The sequence below is a fragment of the Chlamydomonas reinhardtii genome, chromosome 12, assembly GCF_000002595.2.
Source record: "Chlamydomonas reinhardtii strain CC-503 cw92 mt+ chromosome 12, whole genome shotgun sequence".
NCBI classification, from domain to species: Eukaryota; Viridiplantae; Chlorophyta; class Chlorophyceae; order Chlamydomonadales; family Chlamydomonadaceae; genus Chlamydomonas; species Chlamydomonas reinhardtii.
In genome coordinates, this window is record NC_057015.1 from 2,077,193 (window position 1) to 2,090,788 (window position 13,596).

The 13,596-nt window shown below is 66.1% G+C and overlaps 2 protein-coding genes across 3 annotated transcripts; one reads left to right on the plus strand and one right to left on the minus strand.

The window, feature by feature from the left end:
- The first annotated feature begins 3 nt into the window (after positions 1-3).
- Positions 4-9,905, plus strand: CHLRE_12g509500v5 (uncharacterized protein). Its single transcript, XM_043068219.1, has 16 exons — positions 4-257; positions 524-612; positions 820-901; positions 1,149-1,240; positions 1,520-1,709; positions 1,882-1,989; positions 2,208-2,380; positions 2,645-2,749; positions 3,022-3,195; positions 3,424-3,806; positions 3,978-4,431; positions 4,583-5,336; positions 5,498-5,565; positions 5,717-6,253; positions 6,428-8,796; positions 8,939-9,905. Exons 1-16 carry the CDS (start codon positions 224-226, stop codon positions 9,039-9,041), a joined length of 5,715 nt encoding a protein of 1,904 aa, XP_042918148.1. The 5' UTR covers positions 4-223; the 3' UTR covers positions 9,042-9,905.
- A 2-nt stretch (positions 9,906-9,907) lies between these two features.
- CHLRE_12g509450v5 (uncharacterized protein) lies at positions 9,908-13,453 on the minus strand. Of its 2 annotated transcripts, XM_043068217.1 has the most exons (5): positions 13,204-13,453; positions 12,939-13,016; positions 11,812-12,810; positions 11,262-11,534; positions 9,908-11,046 (listed from the first exon to the last, which is right to left on the minus strand). In XM_043068217.1, exons 1-5 carry the CDS (start codon positions 13,304-13,306, stop codon positions 10,319-10,321), a joined length of 2,181 nt encoding a protein of 726 aa, XP_042918150.1. In that variant the 5' UTR covers positions 13,307-13,453; the 3' UTR covers positions 9,908-10,318. The 2 variants fall into 2 exon arrangements, with proteins under 2 accessions (XP_042918150.1, XP_042918149.1); XM_043068218.1 differs by lacking the exon at positions 12,939-13,016.
- Positions 13,454-13,596: the final 143 nt, after the last annotated feature.

Below are 13,596 nucleotides of genomic sequence, written 5' to 3' on the forward strand. Positions count from 1 at the left end.
AAACGACTGAACAAACTAGTGCGATTTGCCGTGGTTCGGGCTGGCGTCAACTCTATTTCAGCTCTTTGTACTTCGTATGTTGTAGCGTACGCATAGCGCCTAAGGGTGTCGACGAAGGGTGTCGACGGGGTTAACTGGCAGTCGACCCACTGCACTTGGAACTTCAATAAGCCGCGGCTGCCTTTTCCTCGACGCGCGCTCCCATAGTCCATCAAAGCATCCGATGGCGGCTCTTGCTGGCAGTTCGCTTCTGGCCGGTGCGGGCGCGGGCGCGCTGGGCTGACGGCTGCTGTGGGCACGCGGAGCAGTACGGTAGTTGACGCTCGTGGGGGTAGGGGCGACGGCAGGTTGCCGGCCGGGCTGGGCTCTCGGTGAACCGAGTCCCAGACACCGTGCCTCTGAGCTGTGCCCTTAGCTGTGCACTGAGCTCATAAAGACAGACGGCGTCACTACTACTGACGCATCAGGTGTATCCGTCCACGTGGGCTGAACGCATGTCCTTCCACGTGTTTGTTGCGCACAGCGCTGCATTCCTCCCTTGAGCGCATCAAGACCATCAAGAGAGTATGTCGCGCTCTCTCGAAGAAACCGCAACTTCGCACCAGCATCGAGGTGCGTTTCACTGTGGCGTGTTGAGCACGGTATGTGAGGGGCCGTTTGTGGTTGTGTGTCCCCCCAAACATCTCCCTTCGCTTTGCCTTTCCCTATGCCATGGCATGCATGTATCATTGCATCCCACTTTGTGGAAGCTTGCAGTGCATTACCCACTTTTACGCATATACGCATGCATGGTCCAATGCACACCTATGATACATGCAGGTGGGCTACATCATGGCGGAGACGGAGAAGCAGCCGCTGCTGACGCGGGAGGGCCCCGGCGTGCACCGCGACCTGTGCCACGGTGCGAGCGTGACGCGGCTGAAGTGGTTCAGCGAGCGCAGCGTGGGAGCACAAGGGGGAGGGAAAGCACACACAGTTATGGCGGCGCGATGCATCGCGACGCAGTGCGTGTCGGTCAGCGCGCAGCCGCACCGGCTGCTGCACGGTAGCAAGCTGCACAGCTGCAGGTCACGGCTGTAGGCCACGCACAGCAACGTTCTGCAATACAGCAACTGAGCTACGCAACGCTTGCTGACTTGTGACCGCAGTGGCTCGGGTGGTGAGCCTGAAGGAGATGGACAGCTGGAAGCTGCCGCCGCAGTGGGGACAGGCCGGCGCACCCACCTGCGTCTTCGTGCTGGTAGGCCGCGGGGCGCGCCTTGGCAGGCCAGGGCCAGGGCCAGGGTCAGAGGGGGGGGTTGCACCGGGGCGTGTGAACTGACTGGGTCACGGCGGCGTGGAGGCGGAGCGGTTTGCGGCGTGCGCGGTGGGGCTGCAGGGCGAGGTCGAGGTGGTGGGGATGGAGTATCGAAGGCGGGTCGTACATTTCAGTCATTTGCGCACCATGTGCAACCGTGGCCGGTGCTAGCGCCTCAACACCGAGTCACTGACCGTTGCGCGTGGGCTTTTTGGTACACAGGTGCTGCAAGGCCGCGTCCAGCTCAAGACCAAATGCCGGGAGGCCTTTGCTGCGCGGCTGCGGGCAGCGGGCGGTGACCGGAGCGGCAGCGCGCCATCGAACGGCGCCGAGGGCGAAGGCTCAGGTTTCGAGGGCGCGTCCGAAGAGGAGCTGTTGTCCCTTTTCAACTCGATTGACACAGACGGGTCAGGTGCGTTCATGAGCTTAAACCTGTCAGGAAGTGCTTATCGTAATGCCAGCGCCGTGTTGCGTCGCTTTTTTTTGCGCGGCGTCACAGCCCCGTGTACACATTCACATGCGCTCCGCGCCGGATCTCCAATAAGCTGTACCGTATCCTGTTCCCGCCCTCCGCCCCACGCCAGGCGCCATTGACGTATCGGAGCTGCAGACGGCGCTGGAAATGATGGGCATCCACAAGAGCGAGGACGAGGTGGCGGAGCTGATGGACGGTGTGGATGACGACGGCAGCGGTGGGTGCAGTGGAGGGGGAGGGACGCGGGGAAGGGGTGCTCATGCCAGAGCACGACACGCCACAAGAGCCTCAACCATGGTGCTGTGGCGATTTGCGTCTGTCTGCGGCTTATGCAAGCTCGCGCCCGCATTGGCTTCGCGCCCGCTCTGTGCAACCTGTCACACCTGTTATTCGTTGATACCACATCGCCTGTGCGCTGGCGCCCCGCACCAACAGGCGAGTTGGAGTTCCCGGAGTTCAAGGCAATTCTGCGCAAGGCCATAAACGGCGGCGGCGCAGGGCAGGACTTGGTGTGGCGCGAGCAGCCGCAGCAGCCGGGCGTGTGGGTGGGTGACCTCACGGCCGGCTCAGCGGTGGGCGAGGCAGCCATCCTGGACACGTCGCCTCAGGTGAGCCAGTGGCCGGTCGCTGCAGGTCTCAGCAGAACTCAGCCAACGCACAAGTCATGAGCACTCTCTTGATGTCAGCCTCGCAACTCCCAACGGCAACTCAGCGCCAGCTTTCCGCCTCACCCCGCCCCACGCTGCGCTGTTTTAGTATCGCCTTCTTCTGACGAGGCATGCCTGGAACCGTCAACCCCGCCTTCCTTTATCTCATCCCGCACCTCCCCTCACCCCGCACCCAACCCCGCCTTTCCCCGCCTCTCCCTGCAGCTTCAGGACGGCGGGCTGATGGCTCTGGAGACCACGGACCTGTTGGTGCTGGAGCGAGCCGACTACGAGCGAATACTGGAGAACGGGTTCGACGGCGAGCTCAAGGTGCGGCCGCGTGGATTTTTCCGGGAACAGACACAAGGGCTTTGGGGGCAGGGGGCAATAGGCTTCCAAACGCCGTGATGCAGAGTGCCCAGTGGCGGCGGGGCAAAACCAGCGCCGCGGCACAGCACCCGCATCAGCCAGGATGTGGGCCAGCACACATCACACGCAGCCAGCGCCCCGGCTGCTGCCTTCCCGCCATGCCCACACTTCACACTCCCCTTATCCACCTCCTCGTTTTCCCACCGCCTACCGGTTTCATCCTGTCGTCCCAGGCCAAGATGACCCTGCTGCGCTCCGCGCCGGTGCTGGGCGAGGCGCTCCGCCGCACCGACCTGCGCCGCCTGGCCTACGCCAGCGAGCGCCGCAGCCTAGGGCGCAACGTGGCGCTGTACGAGCAGGGCGCGGCGCCGGCGGGGCTGGAGCTCATCGTGGAGGGGCAGTGCAAGGTGGGGTGGAGGGGTTGGAGGATGGGTTTCGGGGGTTGGGGGCGTGTCGTGTGGGGTGGTGGCGCGTGGTGGTGCGTGGTCTGTGCATCTAAGGATCATGGGATGCGGGTGCGGGATGCTGACCGTGCACCCGCGCGAGGGTGCTAGGGAGGCTACGCCTGGGCGTGCCGGCACACACCGGTCATGTCGCACTGCTACAGTACCGTATTGCATGTCACCCACGTGCAGCTCGTGGTCAAGGTGGCGGTGACGGAGTCCAGCTCCATGGTGGGGAGCCGCCGCGGGACTGACACCGGCATCGCGGCGCTGGGTCCATCGGGCGCGGCCGCCCCAAGCAGCGCCGCCGGCGCCAGTAGCGCAGGCGGCGCAGCCCAGGCTGCAAGCAGCGCTGGAGGCACTGCGGGCCAGGGTGGAAGCGGCGCCGCCGCGCCCAGTCTGCAGCAGATGCAGCAGCAGCTGCTGGGTCGGGTGGCGGCGGCGGATGATGACGTGTGCAGCTCGCGGGACAGCTCCCCCAGCGCGGCGGCGATGCTGCGGCGCGGCAGTAGCCACCTGGTCAAGGCGGGGCGCAGCAAGCGGCTGGAGCTGGCGGTGCTGGGGCCCGGCGACATGTGAGTTGGAAACCAGAAGAGGGTTGTGAATGACGTGGCACAGCCTAGCGCGGGAATGCGCGCGCCATGTGTCCGTGGTCCTTGTTTGCATTTGCACCTGCTTGGCTTGTGCACATGTGCACGTGCATATGGCACGAACCTGTTCGGTGAAGTCCTGCACATTCCGCGCAGGTGCTCCGAGGCGAGTGTGCTGGGCGAGGAGCGGCACGCGCACTCGTGTGTGGTGACAAGTCAGAGCCTGGTGGTGCTGTCAGTGTCTACGAAAGACCTGCGCAAGTGCGTGCACCCAGCGGACATGGCCACGCTGCGGGAGCATTTCGAGCGCCGCTACAGCCAGCGCAGCAGCCGGCTGGCTGTAGCAGCCAGCGTGGCAGCGATGAGCGCAAGCGAGCTGGCGCGCGTGCGGCGTGGCACTGGCGGAGGAGGCAACGGTGGGGAGGAGTCTGCTGCGGCGTCGCTGTCTGGGGCGGCCCATGTGGACAGTTTTGGATCGCGGCGGAGCACGCTGAGTGGCATGGCGGAGGCGACGGGTAGCGGCGCGAATGGCGTGGGCGGCGGCGAGGCGGCGAGGCCGGGGACGCCGGCGGCGGCGCTGGATCGACTGGCTGCGGTGATGCGAGGCAGGGTGAGCTGCCGTGCCGGTGCCGGACTGGGTGTGAATGGAGGTCGAGGGCATGCACCTACCGCGTGCATGGCAGACCCCTTGCAAGGCAATACCCCAACACACATCCTTGACACCGTACCCCCTCCTTCTCCTTATTGCTGTGCCTCTGCAGTCGCGGCCCAGCACGCAGGGCTCCAGCAGTAGCTTCACTGCCGGCGTCAGCAGCTCCGGCGCCGCTGCTACAGCCGGCCCCGGCGCTGCAGCCTCCGGCACCATGGCCGGCGGCCGCAGCCGCCTGCTGGAGTCCATGCAGCTGTCCGGCAGTAGCAGCTCCCTGCGGCACGATTCCATGTCGCAGGGCCGTTTCGGCGGCAGTAGCCTCGGGCCCGGCGGCGGCGGCAGTAACGCTCTGGACGGCTGCGGCCCGAACTCTGTGGTGGGGCGGCTGACGGCGTCGGGCGTCAGCGGCGGCGTGCCGTCGCCGGCCCTGCTGCGGGCGGCCCCGACGGACGGCAGCGGTGCGCCTCTGACACCGCGGCTGTTCGTGAGCGTCAGCACTACCGGCGCGTCTCCGCACCTGTCGCCCGGCCGGCCCGCGACCGTGCAGGGTTTGTACGGCACGGTGGGCAGCGGCGCCACGATGTACGGCAACTCGCTCCTCCCGGGGCTGGGTGGCGGCGGCGGCGGCGGCGGCCTGTTCACGCCCGTGTCTGCCCCCACCTCCGAGACCAGTACGGCGATGAACAGCGGCACCGGCATGGGCGCGGGCTGGGGCCCAGGGGACGCAGCGATGGTGCAGGCGGTGCTGGCCGGCGATGCTGACGCCGTGGGACTGGGCGGCGGGGGCGGAGGCGGCATGTTGGCCGCCGGCAGCAGCCATGGGCAGAGCTCGAGCGGCGGCGTCACGGTGACGCGCGGCGGGCAGAGTAAGTCGGGGCACGTGATCGGACGGAGAAAGCGAGCACGGGGTTTTGAACGTGAATGAAAGTCGACGTCCTCAGGGGGAAAGGGTTACCACGGTATGCTAGTTCTACGCCGCGCTTATTCTGCTCCTGAAAGGCTCCTTGCCCTCCTGCCGCGGCCGCAGATGAGCTGCTGTCGTACATGCTGGGTCAGAGTGTGCCGCTGGATGCGGGAGAGCAGGCATACCGCCGGGTGAGGGGATGGCATGAGAGTAAAAAGCAAATGGGAGCGGAACGGACTGGAAATGGAACGCTGCGATTAGGAATGCAGTGAGCCCCAAAGACCGTTGCTTGCTCGTACCTTGTCTGAACTTCTGCTCCCCTCCTTCTCTCCCACCCGCCAGATTAACACTGCCCCGCTGCCAGCCGCCGGCCACACCAGCAGCACCTCGGTTCCCAGCAACGCCCTCTGCACACCTCCAGGCACCGGCACCGGCCTCAGCTCAAACGCCACCTCCCTCACCCCCACGCCCTCGCCGCTGCCCTCCGCGCCCGTGTCCCTCGACGGCCCCAGCCTACCGCCGCCAGCGGCCTCGCAGCTACCCCCGAAGCCGCCACAGCCACACTCTTCCAGTGCCGGCGGCTCTGCCACGCCAGGAGGAGTTGGGAGCGCCACGCCGCGTGCCGCCGGCTCTCCCTCGCCGCTCATCCGCACCACGTCTGGAGCCGCAGCCGCAGCGGCGGCGGCAGCGGCCGCCTTGGCGGGTCCGTCTCTAGGTGCCATCCTGAGCGCATTAGAAGCACCTACCGTGCCAAGCCGCACAGGCGGGCGTGTGCGCGATGCGAGGACGCGCAGCGAAGAGTCGGCGGGTGCGGTTACGGGCACGGGACCGTGGCCAGTCGCCGGCCACCAAAGACCAGACTACCTCAGCGCCTCGCAGGTGAGAGAGCACAAAGCCACAAACCCTTGCTGCTGCGGCGTCGTGTGGTATCTGGACCGCGCATGCGGAGTAGGAGCTTGCCAGCGCCATACCGGAAAAATGTACGGTATGCCTTGTGCACCAAGGGTTAATGTGCCGCTGTGCTGTGCTGTGCGTGTTCTTGCTCGCGCACAGCCCATCGTGCCTGGCCTTGACCAGGTGTCGCAACGGTCGCCGGTGCAGCTGTCGCCGCGCTCGCCGCTGTTCTCCAGCTACGCCACCGCCGCAGTCAACTTGGCGGCGGCGGCGGCGGCGCAGTCCCCACGCGGCATGCCAACAGCGGCACGGCCGCCGCCACCACCCGCAGTCGCAACGCCTGCCGTGTCCAAGCTTGGCTACACCAGCCAAAGTTACCATCCGGCATGGGCTGGCGGCGGCTTTGGAACCGGCGGCGACGGCGGCAGCTCCGCCAGCGCGCTACCGAGCCCTGTGAGCGTCGGCGTTGTGGGTGCCGGTGGAGCCGGCCTGGCGCAGCACTGCAGCGCGGCTGCAATGGACGGCTGCGGCGCCGCCGTAGGCGCCGACCTCGCGGCGCAAGCATCAGCTGCGTCGTCCTTGCCATCGCACGCTCCCTCTGCAGTGGACGTGGGGCTGCCAGTCGCGGTTGCAGTCAACCCGCAGGGCACTCCTGCCGGTGCTGCGGCCGAGGAGGCGCTTCAGTACGCCACCGCAGCTGCCGGCGTCTCCAGCTGGTTTCCCACGCCCCGTCGGGAGGCCTCCGACGCCTCCGCCTCCGGCGGCGCAGCCACCGGCGCAGGCGGTGCTGGTGGTGGTGGCGGCGGCGTGCGGCAGAAGTGGACGGTGTCGCGGTACCCCCGGGCTATGGCAGACGGCTTGTTGGCCCTGGATGCGACTGAGGCCGAGTACAATGCCGCTGTGGCGGCGGCCGGCGCCGCCGTGGCGGCGGCCACCGCTGCTTTCGGCGGCAACAGCCCTGACCCCGCCACCGCATCGGCCGCCAAAGGTGCGGTGCTGCCTCAACAGGCGCAGGTGCAGCCACAGCTGCTGCCGCCGCCGCAGCCAACGCCGCCGGCCGCGCAGCCCATGCGCAAGCTGTTCTCCCGCGGCCTGGACCTGACGGCGACCCCGCCCATGTCGCCAGCGCCGCCGCTGACAGACGACGAGGACGAAGCTGCTCCACAAGGTGGCGGTGCCGCCGGCCGCGGCCTGATGGTTATCGGCAACCCGCGCCGCGGCTCAGGCGGAGACACGGAGCTCTCTGATGGCGAGGACGGAGCAGACGATGAAGATGAGTGGGATGCTCCGCTTCTGGCGCTGCCGGCGGGAGGCGTGGCGGCCATGGTGAAGATGGTGGGGGGTGGCGGCGCCTCGGCGGCGGCGGCGGCAGCGGCGCGTGGGGGCTGCGGTGGAGGCGTTCCCAGCGCCGCCAGTGCCTGCGGCTACGCCAGCGGAGACTCGGGTCCTTTGCTCGGGGCGGTGCCGCCTGCGGCGCCGCTGTCGGCAGGGGTGCCGCGGCTTGCGCTGCACCGCCTGCGTGCCAGCGACGCTGACGGCGACCAGACTGGCTGTGGCGGTGGCGGCAGTGCGCCGCTGCTGAAGCTGCAAATGTCAGGGTCCTTCACGGCAGGCGGCAGCGGCGCCAGCGTGCTACCATACAAATCGCCGTCGTCAAGGACGGTGGTGGGCTCCGTCAAAGCAATGATTCGGGGATGGCAGACCGCCCGCGCCGCCGGCACCATCACCTCCACCGCACAGGCCGCGTCCGCACATGATGGCGGCATGGCGTCACAGCCCAGCGGCGGTTCCCTCACCGCCCGCATGCCCACCAGCCGTAACGCAGATGCCCTCCGCTCCTCCGTGTCAGCGCTCACAGCTACCGACGCCGCCGCGGCAGCGGCGGGCGCCGCCGGCGGCGCGACATGGGGCCGCGAGACGGTGGCGGCGGCGCTGGCTGTGTCGGGTGGCGACCGCGGTCGCCTGGCGGCGGTGTACAGCACCATGCTGAAGCACGGCGAACATGTGGTGAAGCCCAGTCTGGAACAGCAGCTGGTAATGCAGCGCGTTACCGCGAGCAGGGGCGGCGGCGGGGGTGTGGCGGCGGGCGCCCCTGGCGCCCCGCTGACGCCCACGCCACCGCCGCGCGCCGCCTGGTCCTCACCTCGGCCGGCAGGCCCGTCGGCCGTGGCGCCAGCAGCGTCGGCGTTTGACGGCAATGGCGGCGGCGAGCCGTCTCTGTTGTCGTCGCCGTTCTTGGTTGGCGGCGCGCCCCCGAGTCCGAGGGCGGGCGGGGGTGCAGGCGGGCTGTTTGAGAGGGCGGCGCCGCAGGCGCTGCCCCGGCCGGGCGGCGCGTCCGCCGCTGCGACCCATATGATGAGTGACCCTCAGCTGGCACTGCTGCATTCGGTGGTGAAGGAGGCGGTGGCGGCGGAGCGGGAGGGCCACGGCGCGCTGGCGGCGGGCGGCTACAGCTGGCAGCAGGCAGCAGCAGGCGGTGGTGGCAGCAGGACGCCGCGGGGGCAGCGCGCCAGTGTGTCGCCGGGCCGGTGAGTACTCGTCTGAGGGTTTGTCCGCGCCGCACTGTGCCGCCGCCATGTGCGCAGTTATCTATTGATCAAATGACAATATGTTTGTGTGGCTGCGGCTTGAAACATCGGTCTGGCGTGCCGCACGATTGCACACCTGCAGGGACCGTCGGCTCGGCTCCGGGGCTGTTGGTGGCAGCAGCGCGGCTCTGTACGGCAGCGGCGGCTCGGCGGCACGCGGCGTCGGAGCCATGAACAGGCGCTAACGTCAAACTCCAGCGGCGGCATGGGCGCCTAGACGTATGCCGTATATCTGATACAGTTGCAGGCGTGGTGAACAGGCGCTTGCGGTTCAGGCGGAGAATATGACACGTTGCTGACCTTGCAGTGCATGTGCGGTTGTTGCCAGGATTGGACTTGCCTTGCAATAAGCTTCATGAAAGCTATGCTGCAGGTAGCATGCGATCGGGGCGATCAAACGGAAACGATTTAGCGGGCATTCATACATAACAGTGCAGTGGTGGTCAGGTGGGAGTGCGGGAGTGCTCACCGTACAAGCAGGGGTCTCCATGCATTCTTTGATTGGACCGATATTCACGGTATGGACATGCAGTTTTCCGAGTCCGAGTGAGGCGTTGGTGCGTTGGTGCGCTATCCAATTTCATTATATGCAGTGACTACTTGTATCATATGTCTGGTCTGCATGCAGTTACCCAGTGTGTAGGACTGCTCGGACGGCGGCAGAGGGACATGTTGGCTTACTCCCATTTCCATTGCCATATCGCTGCACAGTGGTGTGATTCGATACGGCCGCAAGACAGCCAGCAATAAGGCTCTGCAGGCAGGAAGCCAGCAAATGACTCGAAGCCAAGTGTGACTCATGCGTGACGAAGGGTTGTTGAGCGGCCCTTGCGGATCTCCGCTGCAACTGCAGCGATTGGGCACGGCAAGGAAAGGGCGGCTAAGCTGGCCTGCTGGTTGGCGGGGCGCTCGGCTGCCGTCAACATCAGCTGGAATCAGCTGCTGATGCGTGCCAAGTGTGGACTATATGTGACACCCTCGTGACTTGGTGAGCGCTCATCGGCTCATGTCCAGCGCTGTTGGATGTGGGATACATCAATCCACGTGTAAATTAAAGAGACTCTGACAAGAACACAACAGTGGTGCATACGGTGATACGGTACAGCACATGTTCTCCCTTGGACTCTCCGACAGTACTGAATGCCGAACAGTCTCCGACCCGGTTGAGCTCCGCTAATCTACGTGGCAAGGCCCGCGCAAAGGCCCCCCTAATACCCTAGCCACATAAGCCGCACACGCACTGCTCACTGTCTCGCTCCTTTCATCAACGGTCCCGGGCTGCATTCCCTTGACCCTTGCTGCGCTTCCCGACCTATGCCGCCTCTAACTGCTCATCGCTCCGCTCACCATCTACAGGTCCCCCTCGCAGCCCCAGTCCGAGCCGCGCCTCCGCAACCCTCCTGCCTGTACTCTCACATTGACGTTGCAAAATGAATGTTGGGGTCTGGGAACACGCTGCACACTACGGGACTGCGCCAACCTGCCCCTTACCCTGCCCCATCGCACCCACGCCCGCCCCGCCAAGCGGCGGCAGTGGTGGCAGCCGCAGCGTGAAGAGGTTGCGCGACGCGTTGCTGGCCTGCGCGCTCACACACAGCAGGTCGCCATCCACGCTCACGCTGCAGTACCTCGCGAAGGCCTTGCTCATAAACATGACTAAGCTGCCATCCGAGATGGGCACCACCGCATCCCAGGGGAACCGCAACCGCCCCGCCGCCGCCGCCAGCTCCGCAACCAGCCCAACCTCTTCGCCCTCGTGCCCATCTTCCGGGTCCAACCCCGCCTCCTCTTGCCCCCCGCCCCTCTCCACTCCTGCTGCTCCGCCAGTCCTGGACGAGGACTGCTCGTCCGCGTCGTCCGAGTCCGGATCAGTGGCGACCGGCGACATCTCGGCGAACAGGCTGCGGCTGAAGGCCCCCCAGAAGCCCCGTCCTTGAAGCCCGCCGCTACCACTGCCTGAAAGCCTGGTGCTAGCACCATCAACATCCGGATCCTGTTCCTGGATTCCGGTTGCACTGAGCGCTTCCACCACCCGCAACAGTTTGACATCATACAGCTGGTACCAGCACTCGGCGGGCGGCGCGGACCCGGGCGCAGCGACCGCGCAGAAGATGATGTGCGGCGATGAGATCATGGGACAGCAGCGCTGCAGCTGGTTGCCCACCAAGCCGTGACTGTAGGTGGTGATGCCTGTTGGCGAAGCAGATGCAGTGGGCAATCAGTGTCCAAGCCTCAGATGCAGGTCAGGTCAGGTGGCACGTATTGTGGTACGAAGATACGAGCCGGGCTGACGAGATGTGAAGTGGTATGCACATCACTGCAGCATAACGCCGTGTCAACACGCCCCAGCGTAAATCCCCGGCAGAGGCTTGGCTGGCACACTTCGCACCCACACCCCAACTCACCCACGACCACGCCTGCCGCCAGCGCGGATCCGGGCGTCTGTAGCACCAAATCAAAGTCCGGCGAGCGGTCCGGTGACGGCGGCTGGCCGGCTCCGCCACACGCCCAGTCGTGCGGCGGCGGCAGCGAGGGCAGCCGCACGCTGCAGTCGCCGCCTGTCAGCTGCGATGTCAGCCGGCTGCGCGGGTACGACATCGTCTGCAGCTGGAACTTGTATCCGGTCCAGCCGGGTGCGTCCAGGTGGCATGACACGACGGCCGTCATGCCCGCCACATCTGGGGTGGGGTGTAGAGCACAAGTGCATGTGCAAAGAGAAAGAGGCACGGCACGGCAGCGGGAGCGCGAGCGTGAGTTTTAAGTACGTGAGCTTTAAAAAGAAGGAATGTGAAAACAGTATTTATTACCATATGCAAAGAATGGCCCAAGCGGTACAATGCCATTCCGCCTTGGTACATGTACCGCACGTCTTAGGTGCCATTCCTATAATCCTGCTCCTCCACCTCCTCCTACTGCCCTCCCTACCCCACCCCTCACTCCAGTTCCTCCGCTCACCAGCCAGTGTGCAGTACTTGTCTCCCTCCATGAGGTACAGCCAGTCCACCGCCAGGTCCACTGTGGCGTTGTCCTTCAGGTCGCTCTTGAACAGCCGCCACTGCAGCGAGCCCGGCTGCGCCAAGACACACGTCACAGGCCACGGCGCGGTGTCCCCAAGCAGTGGGGGCCCTCCGGGCCCGCTGCCGCCCGCGTCCGCGCCCGCGCCGGTGGCGCCTGCCGGCGCCGCAGCTGCAGCATCGCGGCAGGCGCCGGGAGCTGGAAGGAGCGGGAAGGTCTGGGGCAGCTGCAGCGCCCGGCTGACTGCGTGAAGCGCGGCCTGCAGTGCCGGCAGCGCGCGGCAGTGCAGCCAGGCCCACCAGGCAGCTGGTAGCAGTCTGGAGCAGGCGGCGAAGCCGCCAGCAGGCGCGGGTCCCCCCCTCGCTTGGCTCCCTGTATTCCCTGCTTGACTCGCCGCGCCCTGCTGCTGCTGTTGTTGTTGTGGCCGCTGTTGCTGTGAGCTGGCACGTCCTGGCGGCGGCACGCTGCCGCACAGCCCCGCACTCCGCGACAGCAGCCGCAGCGGTGTCCCGCTCGTGACCACCACTGGCGCGTTAGGGTCGTGCACGGGCGCCGCGCCAGCAGCCGCCGCACCCGCCTCCCTCGCGATAGTAGCAGCACCAGCCGCGGAGCCCAGTTCGCCGTCCTGCAGGTGTGCCCTAGGGTCAGCGCCCCCGGCCAGCAGCAGGCGCACACGGTGTGCCTCGTCTGTCATGTAGCCGTGATGCCCTCGCTGCCCAGCCGCCGGCCCCGCTGCTGCTTCCACCGCCGCTGCATCGGCACCCGCCCATGCTGCCCCACCAGGCGATGAAGGCGCGTCCGCCGACAGGAGAGTGAACTGGCTGTCGTATACTGGGAGCTTGTTGGCGCAGGAGATGGCGAAGCCGTACCCGCCCGCCGTCGTGGATAGCGGAACCAGCCCGCAGTAGCCCTTGCTGGTCTTCAGGGAAAAATACCAGGCTGCACAGGTGAATGTGTGTAGTCCGTGAGGGGGGGACAGAGTGGATAGCTGGCCGCTTGTTGGGATGTGGGCTTGAGGCGATCGCCTAAGCCCCGTCGGCCCCGTGGCCTGCTGCTGCCGCTCGCACCTGATATGGGAGGCCCCAGGCCACCATCGGCTTCTAAGAACCCTTGATTGTTGCTGGGTTCCACAGCAATTTGATCCTCTGCATGGCGGTGTCATGGCCGTGGGCAACAAACGCGGGCCGGTACTGAGAGGAGCTGTTCGTTGGGGGAGCCGGGCGAGTGCGCAGGAACCAACCGGGCTGCAGGAACGAGGCCTCTCGCCTCTGGGAGCATACCTGTCGTCGCTACAGCTTCCCTCGGCACACGACAAGCGGCATGTGCACACACCTTGTGTCAGCTCGAAGGAGGTCGCGCCAACGCATAGCGAGAGAACCAACGTCAGCGAAATGACGGGAGGCAACCTGGCTCGTGAGCGCCTGGCCGACTCCATCTGTTCTATGATATCTACGTCATATCACGAGAAATCCACTTGTGCCCAGGGAGCCTCAGGCCGGCCTGCCCAGCAAGGTAAATGTCAAAATGTCATGCGTGGCACCGGTTCGTGCAGGTTTTAAATTTTAACGTCAATCACACATGGTCTACAGTCGTGTAGGGTTGTATGTATACAATATGATGACGAGGGCCCACTGACTTGCATGGAGCAAACCGTCCACCGGGGGAGGGTCCACGCGAGGGTGCGATGGGACAGGCTGAGGGGCAGGTTGGCGTAGTCCCGTAGTG